Source organism: Lissotriton vulgaris, unplaced genomic scaffold, assembly GCF_964263255.1.
Source record: "Lissotriton vulgaris unplaced genomic scaffold, aLisVul1.2 SCAFFOLD_743, whole genome shotgun sequence".
Classification (NCBI taxonomy): domain Eukaryota; kingdom Metazoa; phylum Chordata; class Amphibia; order Caudata; family Salamandridae; genus Lissotriton; species Lissotriton vulgaris.
Window position 1 is genome coordinate 89379 of NW_028254099.1, and position 12346 is coordinate 101724.

A 12346-nucleotide genomic window follows, 5' to 3' on the forward strand; every position below is an offset into this window, starting at 1 on the left:
GGCCCCTCCCCCACTAACAATCAGTTCCAGGCCCGCCAGTGGTGCTCCTGTCACTGCTGTGGGCAGGCTGGCCTGTCACCACATCTGGCGGGCTTTGGACGGCTCTCTACCAGTGGGCGTGTCGGTTCACAGATGGGCGTGGCCTACCCCTGGATGAGGCCGGCCTTCCACGCCTACATGCTATATGTGGATATTAATGGCGTGGTGTGGGCGTGGTCTGGCCGTGCGTGGGCGTGGCCCCTGCGGCTCCGCTCGCCCCGGCTTCCCTTCACTCAGTCCCCACTCGGGTGCTCAGTGGACGGTGGTATTTGCACGGGCTCTTGGGGGCATCCATGCGACCAGGGGAGCGAGAAACGCCGGACCCTCAGCTTTAATTCTGAGTCTGCACTGATTTTTTTTGTCTGGATTCGCAACAAAGCCTGAACCTGCCGAGCTGTGTCACTTCTGCTCCTTAGGTGTCCGACCCTCCAACCTGCTATAGTCACCGTTCACGAAGGCTCTCTAGGGCCACCCTCGGGCGGTGTCCGGCCCAGCCGTCGCCCGCGCCATGGTGGGGCGCCTTAACCTGCAGGAGGTCCCAGACCTGCTGGATATTAAGAAGCGGGGGGAGCGCGTGCTCGACAGCCCGGACTCCGGCCTGCCCCCGAGCCCCAGCCCGAGCAACTGGCACTTGTCCGGGGGCAACGGAGACAAGGGAGCCGCCAGTGGGCAGCAGGAGGCGGAGAGCCCCCCCAGACTGGAGAATGGGAGCCCATGCCTGGGGGTGCCAGGGGTGAGTACAGCACCGAGCACGGTGCCAATAATGAGGGGCGAGTACGGGGATGAGCAGGGGAGGGCGGCTGCAGTCCGTCACTGAGTACGGACAGTGAAGGAATTCCTTGAATGGGTTGCTTCAGAACTGACTATGAAACCAGCGTGCAGCAACGACTTTAGTGGCGCGTGTCCAGGTGGAATGTGAGCAGCACTGAGTATATAGGGCCCTTCATAGACAGTGACAGAAGAGAAGTGCACCTGCACTTGGAGTTGACCCGGGGTGAGTGCCTGGGCCACGGTGTTGGGGTTGAACATAGCGCCGGGATGCCTGGTGTGCTGGGTGAAGCTGCGCACAGAGCGACACAGATATGTAGTGGTCAGAAGCACACGCGGCGGAAGCAGTATTGTGTAAACGGGGAGAGGACAGCGCAGGCATCACTGTTTGGGTGGTACGAAGCAAATTATTCTGAACTGAAGCAAAACTAGCGATTCATGCGTGGCGCACAAACATTATAAGTAACTTAACTATACAGCGCCGAGTATACAAGGATTTGTAAAGCGCCAGCGTACAGGACACCCTCTCTAGGGCTTTTGTAAAGCAGATAGGAATGGACTTGGGTTGAGTAACTGTGACACATCCGTTAAACAGGAGGTCGACAACTTCTTTTTTGTTTTTCTCCTTGGCAGGGTGCCGTTTCTGGTTCAGATACATCAATCTTCACCTTCCACAACACCCTATTTATTGGTCAGTCGTTGGTAAGAAACTTGGCAACAAGTGCGCAAGCTATCCCATTGACCTTTTTCCTGTGAAGGGAAAAGGTCACGTTTGTCAAATTCATACAATAAATAACTACATTTACTCCACCTATCTTCAACCGCTTTCTCCTCTCCCCTGTCGCCAACCGGTTCCTGAGTTAAAGTAAAAAGGACAAAACAGGTTAGTGGCCCCTCCAGGGCCACCCGTGCAAGGGAACCCCTTTGGGACCTCATTCGTCGTCGTCTTTATCTGATCTGTCCAGTGCTGCGTAGTCACGTAGGAGGCTGTGGATCATCTCATGGCACACCAGGGTCGATGTCTCTTTCTTCCCTACGACCAGGCGGTTTCTGGAAAACAGAAGAACATCTTTAAAACAGCACAGTAGCCTCCAGCAGTTCTGAGGTCGCTCAGTGCGTGTGTCCCTGAGAACAAACCATACGTCACAGAGTCCGCGATGATGCAGGATGTAGGTATCCAGGCCCTAAGCTCTGTGCCTAGGGCCTTCAGCAGGTCCTGTGCGTATGGTATGTTGTCTCGTCTGCGATGCACCCTCTTGGGCGGGGCTTGTATCGGCTAAGTCCTCTTGCATTCATGAAGGCTCTCCGCAACTGCCACTACTGCAGAGGGGCGGCAGCCGCAGCGTCAAAGGCTGTGCTGAGGTTCCCTGCCACTAGAAGGTCCTTGCCAGTATTCCATCAATGCAAGTAGGGGCTGTATTGGGGCAAAGAGGATTGTGGGTGTCAATATGCTCTCAGCCAAGAGTTGTGATTTACACATGGAACGTCATTTAAGTACTGCCCAAAGTAACACGCTTTCTTTGCTGGTGGTCCGTAATGCAGATGTGTAGAGCACTAAATCACCTGGGAGGGTATCCTGGTGCTGAGCTGATGAGTATCTTGGCACGCCTAGGCCTAGTGGGACTACTCAAGAAGCCGGGTCTTCAGCTTCTTGCAGTATTCAAAAAGTGAGGAGGCGGCTTTTATGTGTAGAGGCTGGTCATTCTGTGCTTCAGGAATGATGTAAGAGAAGGCTCGACCTCCGGATCTGTTTTTCCATATGCGTATGATGGGTCTGCTGGCTTCATGGACTAATGTGTCTACTGTAGGGGCCTGTGTTCGACCTTAAGGTCACAGGTTCAAATCTCAGCAGGCCCACTCAGCCTTTTATCCTTCTGAGGTTGATCAAATGGGTACCATTGAGTTGGGGGGCAATAAACATATGTTATTCAGCACCAAGATACCCTTCTGGATGATCGTGCCCTTTACAAAGACACATGTTATTTGTGCAAGTAGGTGTTTGGAAGGTTTGTAAAAGAATATGCAATTGTTGGGGTCAGTGTTATGTAGTGCCATGAAAGTGTGGATGAGGAATTGGAATTGTGCTCATTTGTGAATGTGGGTCGGGTCCAGTGAAGCTCCTTCTGGCGTGGTGTGATGTGATTTGAAGAGGTTTCTCTGGTAATTGTGGATGTCTAAATGGCTGCATGTGCTTTATAATTCTAGGGAGGATGCCTTGATGTGGGCTCTAACTAGGGTCCTACAAATAGTACATGTTTATAAATTGCTGCAGCTCTTTCAATGTCTGGCAAAGCAAATAGGTCTGTTTTTGTGCATATTGAGAAGATATGGGTACACTGAGCATAGTGATAAATGGTGACCTGTCTGTGCAAAATTATGATTATAAAAGGCAGTTATTTGCAAAGAACATTAATGCTTAGTTTCACAGCATTTGTAGATAAAAACCAAAGAGTACACAAGTACACCAGGTAGAGACTATGGCAATGATCTTCAAACGTATCCATATTGAATCCCCTTCAAGTAGAATCATTTCCCTAGACTCCATAAATATAGCGAGCAAGCTAAAATGCAGTAATGCTCATGGTATTTCCTTTGAGAAATGTAGACAATATAAATAAAGACTCATCCAGTCAACGGTTGGTAAAGTGCAACTACTCACCCGGGAGAGTCTCAAGGCAATGGGGGGTTAGGGGAGGTGAAGTGCTGGGGTCATGCGAAAAGCCAGGTCTTGAGTTCCTTCCTGAACTGGGGTGGTGTGGGAGATACCCTGAGGTTAAGAGGTAGGTTCCAGGTCTTGGCAGCGAGGAAGGACAAGGGCTGTCCTCCAGTTCTGGTCTTGCAGATCAGTGAGACGTTGGCCAGGGCAAGCTGGGCCGAGCAGAGTTTTCTTTTGGGTGACTGGAAGGAGAGGCGGCTGTTCAGGCATGCTGGTCTGGCGTTGTGGAGGGCCTTGCAGGCGTGGATGAGGAGTTTGAGGGTTATTCTTCTGTCTCCCGGGAGCCAGTGGAGTTCGCAGAGGTGCTGAGTGATGTGGCTGTGCAGACATGGCAGCAGTGCTCTGGACATTCTGGAGCTTGCAGAGGTTTTTCTAGGTAACGCAGTCCTATAGTGCGTTGCCATAGTTGGGTTTGCTGCGATGAGCGCTTGAGTGACGGTTTTCTGGATTTGATGGGGATCTATCTGAGGGTCTTTGGCAGCAGGCAGAGGGTATTACAACAAACTGATATCCAGTAATACTTTTTAATTTATCACAATAGTTATGGATCAGGTTTGCTAGATGTTTCAAATACAGTGGCAGCTTTTCCATATAGACGTTTGGGCACTGCCCTACCTGGAACATTTCATGTCATTTAAAGGGTCAGGAGTTATGCATCAGCGTTCCTTGATGTGGTGCCTGGACAGTGCCACCCTTGGAGTGACCTGGAACAAATTTCAAACTGTGCATGTCAAACATACAAGCAGTTTGTGTTTTTGTTGGTGACCGGGTGCACTAGAGCTTCGAAGCTGTGGCTTGACATTGCAGCTTTGACTCTCCAGCAGGTTTCTTTGCACCCATGTTCCAAAGCTCAGTAGCACGCCCTGCTTCCCACCTTTGCGGTGTGATTGACTGTGGAGGACATGTAACATAGGCAATTATTATTCAGTTTGGCTGTGTGACAGGCTCTCCACTGTCAGCTACACTGCACGTGCATGCAAGGCTAGCCATGCTACGAACATCGAGACTTGGGAGTGAAGGAGCGAGTTACAGTGTAGAGTAGGGTGCAGGTTAGAACTCAACTGTTGTCGTGTGCACACAAGTGTGTATGTGTGTGCGATTGTGAGTATGCTTGGGAGAGAGGGAAAGTCTTGTTTCTGGTGCATGGAAGTGTCCCGCTGCAAACCTAGCCCCATAGCCACCCTTTACTTACAGTGCTTTCAGGTGCATATATCGGCCACCATTGCTATAAGTGGACCCACACCAGACAAAAGTCTTGGCATTTTATGTCCATGCATGGAAATATGATACACACCCCTGGCATAATGAGAGTAATTCCTGACACATTATGGGCATTCATGAATTCTTGGTGTCCACCCATGTTATATAGTTTACCCTGGCACAATGGTGCTTATTCCAAACATATTGGGACCACCCTTCTCATGACAGTATAAACGCTGTGTAATGCTGGCCTTATCACACCAGTGGTTGTTCTTGACAATACGATGTGAGTGTGACTTCTTGATGAACATGAAAAGCCACTTCTGGCATAATGCTGACCCTAGCTTTCTGGCGGTAAGTCTTGACATATTGTGGGGATCATTGGCTTGCCATGCTGATAGAAAGGCATAGACAGCAACATTTATGCGTGTGCTGTAGTAGTATACTTGGTGTGAATGCTTAGTGCAAATGACATGCTGATGTTTCGGTATTGCACTTATTTAAGAAAAGCTGGTACGTATGGGGAAAAAAGAGTTTTCCCTGAAAATGGCAAGCTTTTATTTTGGGGATTTGGTTTATTCTTCCAAAATGCAACTTGTATTTGCTATTAAAATATGTGTTTTAGACACTGGGAACCTGATGTTTGGATACAAAATGATTGCATTTCTTAAATCTATATTTAAAGCTCTTATTTGAGTGATAATCCCTACTGCTCTTTGAAGTTTGAGCTTAGAAGATTGGGTGACCTGCCTACTGTCCAAATGTGTTAAGTTCTCCTTAACTTAAGTGATAGAACTGCTGTATAATGTTGTTAAATCGACCTAACTCTTTTGAATTTGGTGTGGCATTGTAAGATTTTTGTATTTTAACATTTTTCATCCTGCCCTTTCTCAAGGAGCTTGATGAAATAAGAATGGTAATCTTTTGGAAGTGGTAGGTTTGAAAAATGAAATGAACTAAACATATAAGCGAAGAAAGTTGCAACGACCCAGGGGCGGCTCTAGGCTTATGGTGGCCCTGGGCAGGGAGCATAGGTAGGGGGTCCTGGAAGAGGGGGTCCGGGCGGGGCAGAGCGTTGAGGCCAGTGAAGAGAGGGGAGAGTGGGGGGGTCAGGGTGTTTGAAAGTGGAACAGAGCTGGAGGCCGCCAAATCCCTGCCAGGGGCCACCACGCAAATATGTATCCATCCTCAGAGGATTATTATATTAAGGATATATATTGGCGTGGTGGCCCCTGGGGTTTGGTGGCCCTGTGCAGGTGCACAGCTTGCACATGCCTAAGGCCGCCCCTAAACGACCCATTGAAAGTGCATGTTTTGAAAGGCAGCAGGTTAGACATTAACCAATTTACCAACATTTTCCTCAAGCTTTGTTTGGGGTGGATGAACCTCCTGACACCCAGGAGGGTGTTTTGGCTTATGTTGTACACCATGACAAGTATTGGAATATTACATTAAAAATGTGTTTTTGTAAAGCATGTATTTACCATCCGCTCTTTCAAAAATCAGTTCAAATGAGAACAGACAGCGAATCTAGACAGACAAGCCACAAAACTATGTTGTGTTAATTTTTTGCTTATACTAAATGTAATATTAAAACTACAAAATATATTGTAAACCAGGGAGCTGAAAGGCCAAAATGACTTAGGGGGAAGACCGTTTATATCGTCCATTTATGAAAAATTACTGTTACAAATTCCAATACATTAAAAAAAAAATGTTAGTAGTAGCCTAACGGTGTGTTCTGTTTATGAAATCTATCAATGTCTGCGCTTCTCTTTTCTTTTGTTGACCAAGTAGCCTACATAACCAACTGATATGGCTGAGTTTAAATCTGCGTGGAGGTGGTACACGTTTGTGATGCCACACACTGCTATTCTCACAGAGTTGGCACTATAGGGGCCATGTTATACTAATGGCGCACCTCTGAAAAGGTGCACCAGGCGCAACAGGGACAGTACGCTGTATTAAAAGAATGCACTATCCCCAGACTAGAGACAGATCCTGTTGCATGCGACTGCACCCGCCTTCAGGGGGATGTCTGGGTGGTCCGTTGGATCCCTTTTTCCCCTCCATAGGGCTGCCTTTAGGAGACACAGTGAAAGTGCGCCACCTTTTTGTGGAGCACTTTCAGTGCACCTCCTAAAAGCATGTTTGCCTCTGCGCATGCGTCCGTGATACCGCGCAGGCGCAGAGGCACAGCGATTCCCCCATTTCCATGGAGCCACGCACCCATGCAAATGAGTGAACTCCTCTCATGATGGCGCTGGCTCAACATGTGCGCCAGTGCTATCAGGATTACAGAAGGGGACGCACACGCGTCTGTGACCCCCTTCAGTAATATAGCACAATTCTCTTCCTGAGCAATTACTAAAGCATTATCTTAGAATTAATCTACAGAAAGCATCAAAATTGTATGCGAATAAATCAGAAGAAATGAATCCAGTATATTTCAAAAAAACTTCTTCTTTATTTTCTTCTTTCCAGTCACTCAGTACTTTCCCTTCTTTTTTGCTTTGCCAACACGTGTTTCGTCCAAACTATATACAGTTTATGGACTTCCTCAGGGCTAAAAGCAAATTAAACAATTATAAAATTACTAAAATTCATAAAAGTTTAAATAATATTATTTAAACTTTTATGAATTTTAGTAATTTTATAATTGTTTAATTTGCTTTTAGCCCTGAGGAAGTCCATAAACTGTATATAGTTTGGACGAAACACGTGTTGGCAAAGCAAAAAAGAAGGGAAAGTACTGAGTGACTGGAAACAAGAAAATCAAGAAGAAGTTTTTTTGAAATATACTGGATTCATTTCTTCTGATTTATTCGCATACAATTTTGATGCTTTCTGTAGATTAATTCTAAGATAATGCTTTAGTAATTGCTCAGGAAGAGAATTGTGCTATGTTTACTATATAGACAGATTTATTTGTCTATTTTTACAGTTGTAGCAGGGACTGTATCTCAGCCTTTGAGCAATACTAAGTTTGATCAATATTTGCTGAATAATAACACTATAAGCGCAAAATACCCCTCTTGCCTTTCGATAAAATAATCCCCTTCAGTAATACTATTGTGCCCACAGGGCACACAAAGGGGGAGCACATGCCCTTTACGCCCCCCGGGGCACAATGTATAATACTGCCCCAGGTCTCAGGCCAAACTTCCATGGACTTGTGAGAGAGGTTATTGGTAAAAAAAATTAAAGTGGTTAAATCTGCCTCGGTCCTCCTTCCTGGCACAGACATGCATTCCCCTAGGGATCCCTTTAACCCGGCCCCACAGTTTCATCATCATTAGGGGCACATTTTCAGACTTCACATAACGCAGCGCAGCAAGTGAACTTTTATCTTTGCATAAACCGGAGAGAGCAGAACTGCTCTACGGCCCAGATTTTCAAAGAGTTTGCGTTATCGATTCAAAGTCTTGTGCTAAGATTTACAATGCAAAGCAAATGTCAATTGCATTGCTTTGAGAAAAAAATGCAACACTGCGCATTGAGCTGCCTTGCATTACTTTGTGTCAGGGATGAGTTACTGGGTGATGCATAAGCATTCCAAAGCATCTGCTCATAGATTTTGACCCAACCCCATATCTACAAAGAGTTGTAGACCTGGATTTGTGCCAAAATGGTGCGCCTGCCTGAGGCTGGTTTAATCAGGAGAAATATCTTAATTTCTTTTTGTTACTTCCTCTTTCCATGTCTGCTGAGTGGAGCTCAAATGAAAAGAGGTGAAAGCTTCCAAAGATAGTTTGCGCTCAGGATCGGGTGCCTTTCTGCACTAAAACTATCCTTACCATAGCTGTGACGCATTTGCACTACAGCACTGTTCTGCTGTCTCCTGTTCATGCAATGTAGTGGAGAAACTTTATTTTCTGCTCTGCGTTATGTTAAGTTTTTGAAAAACTACCTCCCATATCTTCAAGGAAATAGCAGTTTGCATTGCTTTGTAAATCCCAACACAAGACTTTATGTCGGATTGCGTTAAAAAAAGTAATACAAACTCTTGGAATATATGGTCCTCAGTCTGCAGAGTTGCAGGCAAGTGGGCTTAGTCAATGACGTTTTGTGATCTTTCTCCCATTAGCCCCCAGTTAGTGAAGTGCCTTCAAGCATGAACTGGTAACAGGGCAGTTCCACAGGGGATGGGCTAGAAGGCCAGTGTGAGCTGCTTCTGGGCCGATAAGGCTAGTTTTAAGGCCAAGGCAAGCTGATTTCTCAGTGACTGGTTCGATATTACAGTCAGAGCTGAAGCCTGCATATAACCAAGCAGGTTGGAGGCAAGTAGCACACATAACCCAATTATCTTAAACTTCCCCCCAGTTTTGTAGAGTAGCCTAGATTCACCTGCCTCATTGTGAACCTTCAAGCAGATATGCATATGTAACTCTTTCAAAATCTATATTTAAATACGCCACTCCAGACACTGTTACAGTATTTAATTATTCTCCATTTCAAAAGCACGGCTGTCAATAGTGCGGCTGGGGCAGTGGCACCGGAGCACAGTGCACCTCTATTTGCACTCTTTTAATAACTATTTTAAAATGCTGTATTTTGAACAGTTTTCAATCACTGAACATGGCAATGGGGCGGGGGGTTGGGGGCACTGTCATTGTTGGCTGGAGGACACTTGCTTACTTGCCATGTCACGATTGCCTGTAGGACTTGTGAGTATGCTTTTGCTTTCAAAGCATGCATGCTAAATAACACATTTTTGGTAACGTCACAGACCACATACCACTTAGCACATATAATGGATAGAAGATACCACTGGTTTATTCAAAGTCCTGTTCTCACATGGAGAGAGCGAGAGAAAACAAACCCAGTTGCATTCTCCCAAACAGTCACTTACTCACAAAAGGACAACTAGGCGAAAGGAAGAAAGGCGGAATTCTAAGAGGATACTACTTCAGGATCCCGCCACAGTACCTAAAGATATTGGAATAGACGCCTACCTCACTGAATCGTAACATTCTTCCTCATTGGCGACTATCCACAACCTGGTAGGGTCATACCACCAGGTCGGGCTCAACCAAAAAGATAGGAGTGCTTCTATAAAATTTTACTGAATAATGCAGGGATCCATATAGGAGAAAAGGAGTTAAAATACCTCACAGAATACCCAGAAAGAATACTCTTTATTTGTAGGGTACCCTGAGTATAGTTAAAAACGAATCCAGGGTCTTAGCTGAGTGTTAGTTTCTCAACTGACCTTGATTTTTTTTAATTGCCAACATGTTTCGGCCCACACCAAGAGCCCATCTGGGTCTGGGGCCTTCGTTAGGGCTGTGTGCGTATCCCTGCCTACCTAAGCATGCATTCCATGCACATATGTGAGGCGTAAGGCTCTCACCTGAGATCAAACTCACTGAGTCCAGGATACCCTATTGTTGGGTTGATCAAGGGTCATGGGTGTCTTGCGCCCAATGCCATTTCATAGTCAAATATGCATCAAGGTGCTCCCATCTTTTTGGTTGAGTCCGCCCTGTTGGTATCACCCTATCAGGATGTGGATAGGCGCCAATGATGAAGCATGTCCCGATTCAGTGAGTGAGGCGTCTATTCCAATATCTTTGGATACTTTGGTGAGATCGTGAAGTGATGTCCTCCTAAAATTCTGCCTTTTATTTAACGTCATCACATTGTTTTATTGATAAAATATTTTCAGTCTTGGAAGATCATGGAAAGCCCACGCATGTTAGAACAGACTCTACCATTTTGCCCTCCACCGACCCCTTGCGCACAGGGTATTATGCCCTGCCCCAAGGTCCTCTTTTTGCGCAGAAGTAGCGGTGTTGGAGTGCATAAGGGGCTATAAACTGAAGGCCCATGCTAGGCGCCTTTGAATGGTGAGAGATGAAACTAGCTACGGCTTCCGTTCAGCAATGATTGACAGTCTGTCTACTTTTCCCGCCCCATATCTTAGCAGTGCTCCATTGCTACCCGTCTACATTTGCACAAGCTGTCATCAGCAATAGCCACAATAAAGAACAACTAACCTGGTGGTAACACTTAAGTGGCCCCAGAACCTCCCTACATATGATAATAGGGGACACACCTCCACCTCAATGTCAAATCTTGCAAAGGAGCCATGTTATTATGGGTCTGGCAGTATGTTAAACTCTAGCAAGTACCTGTCTCCAGGCCGCCGTCAGTACCGGCCCATCCCCCTTACTCTGGAATCCTTTCTCACAGCCGAATATCAATCCTTGCCCAAGTGGAACACTTAGGTTAGCCACCTCAAAGTTTCTGTTTTTCAAAGCACATATTTCTATCTGTTGTTTTGGGTCCGTCTAGTCTCCAAGAACATCTGGATGGGCTTTTATAGTACGCCAGAAGGTGGATATTGGGTTATAAGTATACACGGACTGAGAGGACACTAGAAAGATTCTTGCAGGAGCAAAACGCTGCACATCTGTCCCGACCCACCACGCCATTTAGGGGGCACTACAGGTTGTGTTACAAGCGCAAATCACCTAGGAGGTCTTACAAAGCTTTGTAGGAGGGTCACCAAACGGTATTACAAGCAGCCAACATTTGGAAGGACAGGCCACATCCCATACGAGGGGGGATAACAAATTGTATTACAAGCCAAAAACATGTGGCATGTCACCTTAAAGCCTTTTGCAACTATGTAGTGCCAAATTATGTGGCAGATCAAGCTAAAGTATATGGTAAGGAAACACAAATTCTCATGCAATTGAACACAAATGATGCTGTACGTTCTGTGATATTTTGACCCTGCTAACTTAATTTAATACATACTGAGACAAAATAAAAAGCCTTATTTTATACAAAAGCACAGGATTCTTATAGGTGTAGAACCATACGCATTCAGCAGATTTCTTTCGAAGAATTCCTTACAAAATAATTAATAATGATGTCATACACTGAAGCTCAAGGACGCCTGTTCTTTCTACCTTCCAAACTAAAATAGTTTGATTAAAACATGCACAATGTCACGCTGCCCAAAACAATAACCCTACATAGACACAGTCTGTGTAATAAATGGTGCGGCTCTTTTAATCTGTGCACCCCAGCTTTTTGCCCGTTATGAGTTTGGCCAGGGCTCCCCTTGGCGTCTCTGAAAGCACCTCTCACCTTTGAGAGCTACCTAGTGAACACTTGATGTTTGTTGTCCAAGTGTCTCACCACAGCACTTCATGAGTTAAAGTGTCTGTTCTAAAATCATAAAAGGATGCGTTTTGTTTGGGATTCGTCTAAACTCCGAGAGTCCTCATAAAATTAGTGTCGCTTTCAGAAATTGTGAACATGAATTTACATTTATATAGCGCTTACGCCCCCGATGAGGCGTTGATTTGTGTGAACAGGGAAACAAATCGTGTTCGTGACAAAGAAGGAATCATTCTTTCAGCCCAGTTTCAATCACACGTCTGTATTTCAGGTTTTCCTTTCCTTCTGCAGGCACCTGACTTTGACCCGATCTAGTGGTGTAGCTACATATTGGCTTATTTGTTGGCCCTTTAAATGCCAGAACACAGCAGCCAACCGCTGAAATGTGACCAGTTAACTTTTACGAAGGGTGGCACTCAGTGCTCAGCATTTTAATGTCTTGCAGTCTCTTTGAGATACAGACATATTTTTGAAACAGCTGCTTATGGT

At 45.8% G+C, this 12346-nt stretch overlaps 1 protein-coding gene across 1 annotated transcript in view; it reads left to right on the plus strand.

The window, feature by feature from the left end:
• Positions 1–274: 274 nt before the first annotated feature.
• The window catches only part of LOC147660664 (refilin-B-like), a 35826-nt gene continuing 23754 nt past the window's right edge, over positions 275–12346 (plus strand). Inside the window, exon 1 of the mRNA XM_086951550.1 lies at positions 275–772. Coding sequence (XP_086807676.1) covers positions 548–772 — 225 coding nt within the window. The 5' untranslated portion in view covers positions 275–547. The remainder of the gene's footprint in view (positions 773–12346) is intronic.